This window comes from Ranitomeya imitator, chromosome 5, assembly GCF_032444005.1.
Source record: "Ranitomeya imitator isolate aRanImi1 chromosome 5, aRanImi1.pri, whole genome shotgun sequence".
Classification (NCBI taxonomy): Eukaryota; Metazoa; Chordata; class Amphibia; order Anura; family Dendrobatidae; genus Ranitomeya; species Ranitomeya imitator.
Window position 1 is genome coordinate 713,111,426 of NC_091286.1, and position 15,996 is coordinate 713,127,421.

The following is a 15,996-nucleotide window of genomic DNA, read 5'->3' on the forward strand; positions in this document are numbered from 1 at the left end:
GGCGGCGGCTGCTCTTCCGCGGAGGAGACTTCGGCGCTGATTCATGAGGATGAATTTACAGCTTTGTATTAAGCACTCTGAAATGTCGCATATTTTTTTTACCGTCTTTTTCGTCAGTTTCCGTCAGTGGGAGGAGCTTGGACGGGGCGTGGCTACAGATTTTTCCACAGGTGTCCGATCGCCCGCCCCGTCCGCCCTCGTGTCCGATCGCCCGCCCCGTCCGCCCTCGTGTGCGATCGCCCGCCCCGTCCGCCCTCGTGTCCGATCGCCCGCCCCGTCCGCCCTCGTGTCCGATCGCCCGCCCCGTCCGCCCTCGTGTCCGATCGCCCGCCCCGTCCGCCCTCGTGTCCGATCGCCCGCCCCGTCCGCCCTCGTGTCCGATCGCCCGCCCCGTCCGCCCTCGTGTCCGATCGCCCGCCCCGTCCGCCCTCGTGTCCGATCGTCCGCCCCGTCCGCCCTCGTGTCCGATCGCCCGCCCCGTCCGCCCTCGTGTCCGATCGCCCGCCCCGTCCGCCCTCGTGTCCGATCGCCCGCCCCGTCCGCCCTCGTGTCCGATCGCCCGCCCCGTCCGCCCTCGTGTCCGATCGCCCGCCCCGTCCGCCCTCGTGTCCGATCGCCCGCCCCGTCCGCCCTCGTGTCCGATCGCCCGCCCCGTCCGCCCTCGTGTCCGATCGCCCGCCCCGTCCGCCCTCGTGTCCGATCGCCCGCCCCGTCCGCCCTCGCGTCTGATCGTCCGCCCTCGTGTCCGATCGCCCGCCCCGTCCGCCCTCGTGTCCGATCGCCGGCCCCGTCCGCCCTCGTGTCCGATCGCCCGCCCTCGTGTCCGATCGCCCGCCCCGTCCGCCCTCGTGTCCGATCGCCCGCCCCGTCCGCCCTCGTGTCCGATCGCCCGCCCCGTCCGCCCTCGTGTCCGATCGCCCGCCCCGTCCGCCCTCGTGTCCGATCGTCCGCCCTCGTGTCCGATCGCCCGCCCCGTCCGCCCTCGTGTCCGATCGCCCGCCCCGTCCGCCCTCGTGTCCGATCGCCCGCCCCGTCCGCCCTCGCGTCTGATCGTCCGCCCTCGTGTCCGATCGCCCGCCCCGTCCGCCCTCGTGTCCGATCGCCCGCCCTGTCCGCCCTCGTGTCCGATCGCCCGCCCTCGTGTCCGATCGCCCGCCCCGTCCGCCCTCGTGTCCGATCGCCCGCCCCGTCCGCCCTCGTGTCCGATCGCCAGCCCCGTCCGCCCTCGTGTCCGATCGCCAGCCCCGTCCGCCCTCGTGTCCGATCGCCCGCCCCGTCCGCCCTCGTGTCCTATCGCCCGCCCCGTCCGCCCTTGTGTCCGATCGCCAGCCCCGTCCGCCCTCGTGTCCGATCGCCCGCCCCGTCCGCCCTCGTGTCCGATCGTCCACCCTCGTGTCCGATCGCCCGCCTTGTCCGCCCTCGTGTCCGATCGCCCGCCCTGTCCGCCCTCGCGTCCGATTGCCCGCCCCGTCCGCCCTCGTGTCCGATCGCCCGCCCCGTCCGCCCTCGCGTCCGATTGCCCGCCCCGTCCGCCCTCGTGTCCGATCGCCCGCCCCGTCCGCCCTCGCGTCCGATCGTCCGCCCTCGTGTCCGATCGCCCGCCCCGTCCGCCCTCGTGTCCGATCGTCCGCCCTCGTGTCCGATCGTCCGCCCTCGTGTCCGATCGTCCGCCCTCGTGTCCGATCGCCCGCCCTCGTGTCCGATCGCCCGCCTTGTCCGCCCTCGTGTCCGATCGCCCGCCCCGTCCGCCCTCGTGTCCGATCGCCCGCCCCGTCCGCCCTCGTGTCCGATCGCCCGCCCCGTCCGCCCTCGCGTCCGATTGCCCGCCCCGTCCGCCCTCGTGTCCGATCGCCCGCCCCGTCCGCCCTCGCGTCCGATCGTCCGTCCTCGTGTCCGATCGCCCGCCCCGTCCGCCCTCGTGTCCGATCGTCCGCCCTCGTGTCCGATCGTCCGCCCTCGTGTCCGATCGTCCGCCCTCGTGTCCGATCGCCCGCCCTCGTGTCCGATCGCCCGCCTTGTCCGCCCTCGTGTCCGATCGCCCGCCCCGTCCGCCCTCGTGTCCGATCGCCCGCCCCGTCCGCCCTCGTGTCCGATCGCCCGCCCCGTCCGCCCTCGCGTCCGATCGCCCGCCCTCGTGTCCGATCGCCCGCCCCGTCCGCCCTCGCGTCCGATCGTCCGCCCTCGTGTCCGATCGCCCGCCCCGTCCGCCCTCGTGTCCGATCGCCCGCCCCGTCCGCCCTCGTGTCCGATCGCCCGCCCCGTCCGCCCTCGTGTCCGATCGCCCGCCCCGTCCACCCTCGTGTCCGATCGCACGCCCTCGTGTCCGATCGCCCGCCCCGTCCGCCCTCGTGTCCGATCGCCCGCCCCGTCCGCCCTCGTGTCCGATCGCCCGCCCCGTCCGCCCTCGTGTCCGATCGCACGCCCCGTCCGCCCTCGTGTCCGATCGATCGCCCGCCCCGTCCGCCCTCGTGTCCGATCGTCCGCCCTCGTGTCCGATCGCCCGCCCCGTCCGCATGTCCGATCGCCCGCCCCGTCCGCCCTCGTGTCCGATCGCCCGCCCTCGTGTCCGATCGCCCGCCCCATCCGCCCTCGTGTCCGATCGCCCGCCCCGTCCGCCCTCGTGTCCGATCGCCCGCCCCGTCCGCCCTCGTGTCCGATCGCCCGCCCCGTCCACCTTCGTGTCCGATCGCCCGCCCCGTCCGCCCTCGTGTCCGATCGCCCGCCCTCGTGTCCGATCGTCCGCCCCGTCTGCCCTCTTGTCTGATTGCCCCCCCCTGTCCGCCCTCGTGTCCGGTCCACCCCTTCACTTTCCACACTTATAGAAACATACAGGCCATTAACACCCAGAAACTTATGAAGACCTTGCAGTCCTCATTGGCCCTCCATCTCATGTCCTGATTCTGCTCTGAAGCATCACAATAAAACCCTGCAAAGTGCCCTGGATGAAGGTGCTCCTCTTATACATAGAACAACTCGGCACAGACTGCGACAACCCTGGCACACGCTGCAAACACGTTTCCTGCAGCGGTGCTCCAGGTGCGCAGAACGTCTGTGGAGAAAATCTAATCTACCCGAAGATTTCATCCATTATAAGTTCTGTTATGACCTGGTGGTTAGGAGCACCCGGAAAGACCTGATGGTTAAACTCACAGGACAAGCTCTGGGAAGTGGGAACTTTGCTGACCGCAATCCCTAATCCTATCACACACACTAGAAATAGCCGTGGAGCGTACCTAACAGGCCTAGACGCCTCGGACACAGCCTAAGAACTAGCTAGCCCTAGAGATAGAAAATAAAGCCTACCTTGCCTCAGAGAAATTTCCCCAAAGGAAAAGGCAGCCCCCCACAAATATTAACTGTGAGTAAAGATGAAAGTCACAAACACAGAAATGAAACAGGTTTTAGCAAAGGGGAGGCCAGACTAACTAAATAGACAGAGGATAGGAAAGGTATCTTTGCGGTCAGCACAAAACTACAAAAGACCACGCAGAGTGTGCAAAAAAGACCCCCGCACCGACTCACGGTGCAGAGGCGCCACCCTGCATCCCAGAGCTTCCAGCTAGCAAGACAAAATCATGAAAGCAAGCTGGACTAGAAAACCATGAACAGAAAATAACAAACAGGGACTTAGCTTCTTGCAGGAAGAGACAGGTCTCCAGAAAAATCCAAGAGCGACTGAACCAGCACAGGAACATTGACAGCTGGCATGGAGTAACGATCTGAGTGGAGTTAAATAGAGCAGCCAACCAAAGGACAAACCACGTCACCTGTGTAAGGAACCTCAGAAGCAGCAGCTTCACTCACAACCACCAGAGGGAGTCCACGGACAGAACTCGCCGAAGTACCATTCACGACCACAGGAGGGAGTTCGACAACAGAATTCACAACAAAGTTCATGCTAAAAACATACAACTCTGCCCTTCACCTCTCAAAACAAACCTATTTCAACACCCTCATCACCTCACTGTCCAATAACCCTAAACGTCTCTTTGATACTTTCCAGTCCCTACTCAACCCAAGAGTGCAGGCCCCAACCACGGATCTCCGCGCTGACGATCTGGCCAATTACGTCAAAGAAAAAATTGACCACATCCGACAGGAAATAATCTTCCCATCCCCTCATACCATGCACTGTCCTCCCTCCCCCACTGCATCTAGTTCACTCCCCACAGTTTTAAGCGTGCCCTATAAACTCATTTGTTCAGACTGGCCTACCGCCTCAACACATTAACCTAACTATCCCTGTGTGGCCCATTTAAAAAACGTAATCCATAATCAGGTTCCTCCCATCATGTTCTCATACACTTTATGCAGTTAATAGCCCTCTGTGTCTGTACTGCTACATACTTAGGCTGGCGTCACACTCAGCGTATAAAAATACGGTCCGTATTTTACGGCCGTAATACGCCAGAAAAGTTGAAATATTCTGAAAAGTTCCCAGGCTCGAGTTCATATGAGGACATCCAGCAGAGGGCGCATCACCGCGACTGAAGGTAACTACAGGTCATTGACCTACATTCCATTCATTCCCCGGGGTTTTACAGACAGGAGCACAGCTGCATTAGCAGAGCTCCTGCCTGTAAAAATAGTTAACCCCTTCAGATGGATTTACATCGTTGGACGTGACAGATCATCGGAAGGTATGTATATTGTTGTTTTTTTATTTTAACTTTTTTACAGGACGAGGGTCTTCAGGTGGATTATCAGGATAATAAACTATTACAACAACCTGTGTATTTATTTCAATAAAATACTTTGTAATAATGTGTTTGTGTTTTTTAACCATTTCATACAATTGGATTAATAATGGATAGGTGTCATAATTGACGCCTCTCCATTATTAAACTGGCTTAATGTCACCTTACAATAGCAAGGTGACATTAACCCTTCATTACCCCATATCCCACCGCTACACGGGAATGGGAAGAGAGTGGCCAAGTGCCAGAATAGGCGCATCTTCCAGATGTGCCTTTTCTGGGGTGGCTGGTGGCAGATGTTTTTAGCCGGGAAGGGTGGGGGGCGGGCAATAACCATGGACCCTCTCCAGGCTATTAATATCTGCTCTCAGTCACTGGCTTTACCATTCTGGCGGAGAAAATTGCGCGTGGGCCCACGCCAATTTTTTCCGCGGTTTAATCCTTTAATAGCTAGAACGGCCAAATTTTGCACATACACACTACTAAAATTAGTAGTGTGGAATATGCCAAAAAAATTGGGATATGAGATGGTTTACTGTATGTAATCATGTGTCATATCATGTCGGGTTTGTGAAGGAGAAATGAAAAGCCGGCAATTGAATTACCGGCTTTTAAGCTATCTAGCGCTGTATGAAATATTAATATATATACATATATGTGTCTACTGACATATATATATACCTATTCTATGTGTAGACATTTATTATAGCTATTCTATTCTAACCTGTCAGTGATGTTACTGTACACCGCTCTGAATTGCCGGCTTTTCTCTCTGACACCGCTGCATATTTCTCGCAAGTCACACTGTTGGTTCGTGTGTAATCCGTATTTTTCTGGCCCCCATAGACTTTCATTGACGTATTTTTTGCGCAATACGGTGACAAACGCAGCATGCTGCGATCTTCTACAGCCGTAGAAAGCCTTATAATACGGATCAGTAAAATACGGCTGATAGGAGCTGGGCCATAGAGAAGCATTGTACCGTATGCAATCCGTATTTTTAGCACCTCTCATACGTCCGTAAAACTCGCTAGTGTGAGGCCGGCCTTAGACTGATAACTGGTCCATGCAGCTTTACATGAACACCCGAGCCTTACACTATGGCTGGTCCGAACAACGAAAGCAATTGTTACCATCCACCTCTCGTGTCTCCCCTTTTCCTATAGATTGTAGCTTGCGAGCAGCAGGGCCCTCATTCCTCTTGGTATCTATTTTGAACTGTGATTATTGTTATGCTGTAATGTCTATTGTCTGTACAAGTCCCCTCTATAATTGTAAAGCGCTGCGGAATATGTTGGTGCTATATAAATATAATTATTATGCCCCATATGCTGCTCCATAAAGGTTGGTGGCCCCATAAGATGCTCCACAGCATAATATGCCCCATATGCTGCTCCATAAAGGGTGATGGCCCTATAAGATGCCCCATAGCATAATATGCCCCATATGCTGCTCCATAAAGGGTGATGGCCCTATAAGATTCCCCATAGCATAATATGCCCCACATGCTGCTCCATCAAGGTTGATGGCCCTATAAGATGCCCCATAGCATAATATGCCCCATATGCTGCTCCATAAAGGTTGATGGCCCTATAAGATGCTCTATAGCATAATATGCCCCACATGCTGCTCCATAAAGGTTGATGGCCCTATAAGATGCTCCATAGCATAATATGCCCCATATGCTGCTCCATAAAGGTTGATGGCCCTATAAGATGCTCCATAGCATAATATGCCCCATATGCTGCTCCATAAAGGTTGATGGCCCTATAAGATGCTCCATAGCATAATATGCCCCATATGCTGCTCCATAAAGGGTGATAGCCCCATAAGATGCTCCATAGCATAATATGCCCCACATGCTGCTCTATAAAGGTTGATGGCCCTATAAGATGCTCCATAGCATAATATGCCCCATATGCTGCTCCATAAAGGTTGATGGCCCTATAAGATGCTCCATAGCATAATATGCCCCATATGCTGCTCCATAAAGGTTGATGGCCCTATAAGATGCTCCATAGCATACTATGCCCCCCATGCTGCTCCATAAAGGTTGATGACCCTATAAGATGCTCCATAGCATAATATGCCCCACATGCTGCTCCATAAAGGTTGATGGCCCTATAAGATGCTCCATAGCATAATATGCCCCATATGCTGCTCCATAAAGGTTGATGGCCCTGTAAGATGCTCCATAGCATACTATGCCCCCTGTTGTGAGTTCTGTTTTTGGGCTCCCTCTGGTGGTTACTGATGGTACTGGGTGATTTGTGTTCTGCTGTCTCTGGTGTCCACCTGTTCTATTAGGATTTGGGAGTTTCCTATTTAACCGGGCTTTCTTGTAATTTCCCCGCCGGCTATCAAGGTTATCAGAGTGTTTTGTTACCTCAGCTTCTGGCTTCAGTAATCTTCAGGACAAGCTAAGTTTTTGATTTTCTTGTTTCACGTTTTGCTTTATTTTTGTCTTGTCCAGCTTGCATGTAATTGTTTCTTTGCTGCTGGTTGCTCTAGTGGGCTGTAATTGCTCCTCATGTTCCATGAGTTGGAACATGAGTTCAAGTAATTACAGGATGGTTTTTTGAAGGGTTTTTTGCTGACCGCGCAGTTTACTTTTGTATCCTCTGCTATCTAGTTTTAGCGGGCCTCATTTTGCTAAATCTGTTTTCATACTGTGTATGTGCCTTCCTCTCATTTCACCGTCATTATATGTGGGGGGCTGCTATTCCTGTGGGGTATTTCTCTGGAGGCAAGAGAGGTCTGTGTTTCTTCTAATAGGGGAAGTTAGATCTTCGGCTGGTGCGAGACGTCTAGGATCAACGTAGGCACGTTCCCCGGCTATTGTTATTTGTGTGTTCAGGTTTAGGGTCGCGGTCAGCTCAGGTTCCATCACCCTAGAGCTCGTTGGTGCTTGTCCTTTTGTGATTCCCTGCCATTGGAATCATGACAGCCCCCCATGCTGCTCCATAAAGGTTGATGACCCTATAAGATGCTCCATAGCATAATATGCCCCACATGCTGCTCCATAAAGGTTGATGGCCCTATAAGACGCTCCATAGCATAATATTCCTTACATGCTGCTCCATAAAGGTTGATGGCCCCATAAGATGCTCCATAGCATAATATGCCCCACATGCTGCTCGATAAAGGTTGATGGCCCCATAAGATGCTCCCTAGCATAATATGCCCCATATGCTCTTCCATAAAGGTTGATGGCCCCATAAGATGCTCCATAGCGCTTTACATGTGAGAAGTAGTGATGAGCGAGTGTTGCTTGGGATTTCCCGGGCACGCTCGGGTGATCTCCGAGTATTTATGACTGTTCGGAGATTTAGTTTTCTTGCATCAGCTGAATTATTTACAGCTACTACCAAGGCTGAATACATGTGGGGATTCCCTAGCAACCAGGCAACCCCCACATGTACTCAGCCTGGCTAGTAGCTGTAAATCATTCAGCTGACGCAACAAAAGCTAAATCTCCGAGCAGTCATAAATACTAGGAGACGGGGTCAGACTGGAGCACCTTGGGTCCACCAGAGAAAATCATTCTTGGGGCCCACTATGTAGCTACATAGAAATAGATACAAGACCACCAATTGTGCGGAAAAAATATCAGGGTATAATATAAGGTAGTACACGTGTTAATTATGTAGCAAGCGTTGGGGTAGCCCCCTCACAGGATATAATTTATCCCCCTCATAAAATATAACGCAGTCCCTTCTAATAGAATATAATGCAGCACCCCACAAAATATAATGCAACCCCCTCAGGTATAACTCAGTTCCCACCATAGAATATAATGTCAAATATCATAGGGTATAATGCAGCCCCCTCATATAGTATAATGCAGCCACCACAGAATATAATGTAGTCAACTGAGATAATGCAGCCCCCTCACATAGTATGATGTAGCCCCCCCCATAATATAAAGTAGTCCCCTAAGAATAATGCAGTCCCCCCACAAAATATAATGTAGCCCCCTCATAAAGTATAATGCAGCCCCTCTCCACCCCATCATTGTCCTCATCACCACCTCCATCATTGCCTTTTCCCCACCACCTCCATCACTGCCCATTCCACCACCTGCATCACTGCCTCCTCCCCACCATCATTGTCCATTTCCTCACCTCCATCATTGCGTCCCCCACCACCATCCTTGCCCATCACCTCCATCATTGCCTCTCCCCCACCACCATCATTGCCACTCACCACCATCCTTGCCCATCACCTCCATCATTGCCTCCCGCCAACATCATCATTACCCCACACCTCCATCATTTCCTCCCACCACCACTGCCCATTTCATCACCTCCATCATTGCCTCCCCCACCACCATCATTGCCCATCACCTCCATCATTGTCCCCCCACCAATATCATTCACCACACACACAGCTCACCGCAGCTCATCACACACACACACGGCGCGCGCGTGCAGCACTGCTCACCTCCCCGCAGCAGCTCATTCCAGCAGCCTCTTCCTCGCTGGATTCCTGGAAGCTTTCTGACTGAGACCGCAGCACGCTGGATGATGACGTCATCCAGCTGGGCTGTCTCAGACAGGAAGCAGGACGCCGGGAGGTGAGCTGCTCTGGGAGTCTGTGTGTATGTGTGCGGTGCTGTGTGTGGGTGTGCGGTACTTTGTGAGTGTGTGTGTGGTGCGGCTTTACATGCGGGCAGTGTTAGCTGCATCCTGCGGCTAACGCTGCCCGCTATTAAAGAGAAATGGTATTCACGCCTCTCCACGCCCATAGGGGCATGGGGAAGCATGAATATTCATTTGGCTTTAGCAGCGGGGACAGGATCCTGTCTCCTGCTGCTGCTACAGGCACAGGGCAGCCCCCTTGACTCAGGGGCCCTATAGCCACTGGCAAGGGGCCCCTGGAGCATTGGGGGCCCTAGGCAGCTGCTGGCCAGTGTGCCAGCAGGTGTCAGTGCCTGGGCCCATCGGAGAATCCTCCGGTTCTTGGCCAGTCCGGACCTGCTAGGAGATCACCCGAGCAGCGAGTATACTCGCTCTATGTACCTTTCTCGGACCACAAGAAAAACCCTGACATTTGAATACCAAGATGTTTCTCACCATGGTTTTGTTCCTGGGTAGCTGATCACAGTCGGGTCCAATTAACCATCCTGGGTTTCAGGCGACATGTACCGTCGTGTTAACCCCTCTTTACAGAAAGCTTTAGGGCAGACACAGCGTGTCCTGCGCTCGGTGACAGTGTTGGTTTTATCAGGGTGGAGATTGATTGGAGACAAGAACATACACAGCCAGTATCTATCCGTATACAAAGCTTGTTTTTATAACACCCACATGAAAATGGCGGAGTTCATTACCTACAAGGATATGTCATTTTTAAGAACAAAGTCCTTAAATCATGGATTCTCTGAGCTTCCCCCAAGAATGAGCGAAAACCATTTCTTTAAGTGCTAACAACAAAGCAATCACCCGGTCTCATTGCCTTTATGATCAAGACCTATAAAGCGAATACAAAACACAAAGCTGTTAAAATTCTATCTCTCTGGATATACAATCCTTTATCAAGCAATGAATACAACAGTGGTGCAGATATATATAGGGCGCACAAGTCATCAATTTAGTGAATCAATTAATCCTAAAACATTCCAAGTATACAGTGTGCATAGAAATATTCATATAATACATAAAGTGCTCAGTGATCATCCATAGGATAATATTATTAAAATAATGCATCTCATATACAGTGCGAAATACAAGTGATGGCTCCTAAATAGTGAAATGGTTTCAGGTGTGGCCTCCTAATAGGACCCGCACTCACAATCTCCACATACAGCTGCGCCATGTCCCCGCAGACACCATAGCTTCCCATAGTCCCGGGCATATGCACCCGCGCACTAACATGCTGGAGTCTCATGCCGCCATATTGGAAGAGGTTCAACTCAATACATGCCCATAGATCAATAAATGGATAAAAAAATAAGCAAATCTTTGTATAATAAAGCATATAGATGGCAATGATTAATAAGGGCTGAATAGCCACAGAACCATAATAAGAGAGTGAAGTATGTTATAATCCAGAGCAGAACGGGTTGGTCAGGATATAAGTCCGAAATCGTCACTGGGCAGAGGAATGGACGGGAGTATGGGTCCCCACCGTCCACCCACCACATCGGTGACACAACCAACACCCAAACCTCTGTAACAATGTATTCATCCTATCTGTATTAGGCAGTACAAGTCCACTAGTGAGATCTGTCACACAGAAGAACCGAAGGCCTAGACTGTCACTAGGTAAGGGAACATCCCGACAACTACGCGGAAATGGTGGAATGGACGGGAGTATGGGTCCCCACCGTCCACCCACCACATCGGTGATACAACCAACACCCAAACCTCTGTAACAATGTATTCATCCTATCTGTATTAGGCAGTACAAGTCCACTAGTGAGATCTGTCACACAGAAGAACCGAAGGCCTAGACTGTCACTAGGTAAGGGAACATCCCGACAACTACGCGGAAATGGTGGAATGGACGGGAGTATGGGTCCCCAGCGTCCACCCACCACATCGGTGACAGAACCAAGACCCAAACCTCTGTAACAATGTATTCATCCTATCTGTATAAGGCAGTACAAGTCCACTAGTGAGATCTGTCACACAGAAGAACCGAAGGCCTAGACTGTCACTAGGTAAGGGAACATCCCGACAACTACGCGGAAATGGTGGCATGGACGGGAGTATGGGTCCCACCGTCCACAAGATCCGTGACACTAAATAATACAAATGTCATCATTACGATATCATTCTTCCATATCAATTAACAGAGATTAATAATCCAAAATATATATATATATAACAAATCACAGATCAACTCAATGAACTAAAAAAGAACAGTAAAGAAAATATATAATTTTTTATTAAAAAATCACAAAAAATATAGAAAATGAAAAAAATTAATGAAAACGTGAGTGCGTCATGCTCAAGGATGAAGAACCTAAACCAAAAGCAATAAAAACAAAATTCTATTAATAATGACATCTAAACAACTGACAAATCAATTAATAGACATCATTAAATGATGTGAGGAAGTATTTCGTCTCATTATCCATACAAGTTCTTTTCTCTCCGACCTCTGGATCCGATCCCCTCCTCATTACCGGTAATGGTTTCTCGTCCGTCCTCTTCCTCCTTGTGGGACGTCGGTGTTGATTAACATCACACCACAAGGAACAAGGGCACTGCTATAAATAAATGACACATTCAGAATCGCACGTAAGGCCATGTCTGATAGTAAATTCTTCATTTATAATAGGATGTGAAAATCTACACCCTTAACCCCTTCATGACCGGAGCTTTTTTTATGTTTTCGTTTTTCGCTCCCCTCCTTCCCAGAGCCATAACTTTTTTATTTTTCCGTCAATATGGCCATGTGAGGGCTTGTTTTTTGCAGGACGACTTGTACTTGTGAACGACATCATTGGTTTTAGCATGTCGTGTACTAGAAAACGGGGAAAAAATTCCAAGTACGGTGAAATTGCAAAAAAAGTGCAATCCCACACTTGTTTTTTTCTTTGGCTTTTTTACTAGGTTCACTAAATGCTAAACTGACCTGACATTATGAGTCTTCAGGTCATTACGAGTTCATAGACACCAAACATGACTAGGTTCTCTTTTATCTAAGTGGTAAAAAAATTGCGCCATTTTCCGATACCCGTAGCGTCTCCATTTTTCGGGATCTGGGGTTGGGTGAGGGCTTATTTTTTGCGTGTTTAGCTGACGTTTTTAATGATACAATATCAGTGCAGGCACGTTCTTTTGATCGCCCGTTTTGATTTTTTTTCTCGCTATGCCGTTTAGCGATCAGGTTAATGCTTTTTTTTTATTGATAGAGCGAGCGATTCTGAGTGCGGCGATGCCAAATATGTGTAGGTTTGATTTTTTTTAAAATTTATTTTGCATGGGGGGAAAGGGGGGTGATTTGAACTTTTTATGTTTTTTTTTTTATTTTTTTCATATTTTTTAAATCATTTTTCTTTTACTTTTGCCATGCTTCAATAGTCTCCATGGGAGGCTAGAAGCTGCCATAACTCAATCGGCTCAGCTACATAGGAGCGATGCATAGATCGCTCCTATGTAGCTGCATAACAGGCTTCCTATGAGCGCTGACCAGCATCAATAACCATAGAGCTCTTCAATAGACCTCTGGTTGTCATGCCCCGGGAGTTGACAGTGGCATTTAACTAGTTAATAGCGGCGGGTGGATCCACCCACCACTATTGCGGGCACATGTCAGCTGTACAAAAGCTGACCTGTCCCGGCTTTGCAGGCTCACCGCCGGAGCCCGCACCAAAGCGGGGGATCTGACCTCGGACATACTATCCTGTCGGAGGTCAGAAAGGGGTTGATCATCAGGCAACAATTGATGCATGACAAACGGGAAGCAGCCCCTTCTGTCATTCTCTGTCAATGTGTCTGGTAAGATTTTTTTAAAAGATCCAATATCAGATTTCACCAAATTGGAACCAATAGTACAGTTTCTTTTATACAAAAAAATGGGTGGTTGTCTGAATTCCTCAATATGAGGTACACACATATTTACCGTATATACTTGAGTATAAGCCAAGATTTTCAGCCCATTTTTTTCATTAAAGTAATGAATATGGACGCTACTCCACTCCCTTAGGGGTGGAGCCACATATTCATTACTTTAATGAGCAGTACAGTGTGACCGCTGAACACCGGACCAAGTTGCCGGCGTCGACCATCTGTCTCTTACAAGCAGGGACCACGCCGGGAGCAGGTGAATATATCGGGGGAGGTGAGCATTGCACAATATTCACCTCTCCCCGATCCACCGCCTGGCGCTGCTCTGTCTTCCACGTCCTGTGGGTGTGACTGTTCAGGTCAGAGGGCGCGATGATGTGTTTAGTGTGCGTGCCGTCCTCTGCCAGCACAGTCACTGCGTAGGACGCGGAAGACGGCGGTAGGACGGGGAGAGGTGAATATCGCAAGTGCCGGGGGCCTGAGCAACGAGAGGTATGTGATTTTTTTGGGGGGGATTTTTTTTTTTTTCGCAGTAACAGCATATGGGGCATAATCTATGGAGCATTTTATGGGACATTATCTATGGAGCATCTTATGGGGCATAATCTATGGAGCATCTTATAGGGCATAATCTATGGAGCATCTTATGGGGCATAATCTATGGAGCATCTTATGGGGCATAATTTATGGGGCATAATCTATGGAGCATTTCATGGGGCATAATCTATGGAGCATTTTATGGGGCATAATGTATGGAGCATCTTATGGGGCATAATGTATGTAGCATTTTAGGGGGCACAATCTGTGGAGCATTTTATGGGGCATAATCTATGGAGCTTCTTATGGGGCATAATGTATGGCGCATCTTATGGGGCATAATGTATGGCGCATCTTATGGGGCATAATGTATGGCGCATCTTATGGGGCATAATGTATGGAGCATCTTATGGGGCATAATCTATGGAGCATTTTATGGGGCATAATCTATGGAGCATTTTAGGGGGCATAATCTATGGAGCATCTTATGGGGCATAATGTATGGAGCATCTTATGGGGCATGATCTATGGAGCATTTTATGGGGCCATCAACCTTAATGCAGCATTGTATGTTATGGACCTGGTGGTTAGGAGCACCCGGAACGACCTGATGGTTAAACTAACACAGGACAAGCTCTGGGAAGTGGGAGCTCTGCTGACCGCAACCCCTAATCCTATCACACACACTAGAAATAGCCGTGGAGCTAACCTAACTCTGCCTAGACGCCTCTTCACAGCCTAAGAGCTAACTAGCCCTAGAGATAGAAAATAAAGCCTACCTTGCCTCAGAGAGATTCCCCAAAGGAAAAGGCAGCCCCCCTGTCATGATCCCAATGGCAGGGGATCACAAAAGGACAAGCACAAAAACAAAACAAGCTCTAGGGTGATGGAACCTGAACTGACCGCGATCCTGAACCTAAACACACAACTAGCAGTAGCCGGGGAACGTGCCTACGATGATTCCTAGACGTCTCGCGCCAGCCGAAGGATTAACTTCCCCTATTAGAAGAAACACAGACCTCACTTGCCTCCAGAGAAGCACCCCACAGAAATAGCAGCCCCCCACATGTAATAACGGTGAAATGAGAGGAAAGCACATACGTAGTTATGAAAATAGAATCAGCAAAAATGAGGCCCGCTAAAGCTAGATAGCAGAGGATACAAAAGTGAACTGCGCGGTCAGCGAAAAACCCTTCAAAAAACCATCCTGAAATTACTTGAACTCATGTGCCAACTCATGGAACATGAGGAGTAATTTCAGCCCACTAGAGCAACCAGCAGCAAGGAATCACATATCTGCAAGCTGGACTAAGACAAAAAATTAAGCAAAACGTGGAACAGGAAAATCAAAACTTAGCTTGTCCTGAAGATAAGACGCAGGTAGCAGAGGTAAAAAGACACGCTGATTACATTGATAGCCGGCGATGAAATGACAAAAAAGCCAGGTTAAATAGGAAACTCCCATAACCTGATGGAACAGGTGGACACCAGAGACCGCAGAGAACACAAGTCACCCAGTACCATCAGTAACCACCAGAGGGAGCCCAAAAACAGAACTCACAACACCCCCCACACATATTGACTGTGAGTTAAGATGAAAGTCACAAACACAGAAATAAAACAGGTTTCAGCAAAGGAGGCCAGACTAACTAAACAGACTGAGGATAGGAAAGGTATCTTTGCGGTCAGCACAAAAAACTACAAAAAGACTACGCAGAGTGTGCAAAAAGACCTCCGCACCGACTCACGGTGCGGAGGTGCCACTCTGCATCCCAGAGCTTCCAGCTAGCAAGGCAAAATCATGATAGCAAGCTGGACAAGAAAACAATGAACAAATAATTAACTAGCAAGGACTTAGGTTCTGCTGGAGTAGACAGGTCACCAGAAAGATCCAAGAGCGAACTGAACCAGTACAAGAACATTGACAACTGGCATGGAGTAACGATCTGAGTGGAGTTAAATAGAGCAGCCAGCCAAAGAATAAACTAAGTCACCTGTGGAAGGAACCTCAGAAGCAGCAGCTCCACTCACAGCCACCAGAGGGAGTCTATGGACAGAACTCGCCGAAGTACCATTCATGACCACAGGAGGGAGTTCGATAACAGAATTCACAACAGTACCCCCCCCATTGAGGAGGGGTCACAGAACCCTCACCAGAGCCCCCAGGCCGATTAGGACGAGCCAAATGAAAGGCACGAACTAGATCGGCAGCATGAACATCAGAGGCAAAAACCCAGGAATTATCT

At 50.7% G+C, this 15,996-nt stretch overlaps 2 protein-coding genes across 2 annotated transcripts in view; both read left to right on the forward strand.

The window, feature by feature from the left end:
- LOC138637975 (uncharacterized) overlaps nt 1-2,764 on the forward strand; it is a 71,918-nt gene extending 69,154 nt beyond the window's left edge. The window contains exon 3 of the mRNA XM_069726898.1: nt 118-2,764. Within this exon, the coding sequence (XP_069582999.1) occupies nt 118-2,764 (2,647 nt within the window). The remainder of the gene's footprint in view (nt 1-117) is intronic.
- The window catches only part of LOC138638929 (zinc finger protein 271-like), a 203,522-nt gene that overhangs the window by 86 nt on the left and 187,440 nt on the right, over nt 1-15,996 (forward strand). The window lies entirely within an intron of this gene.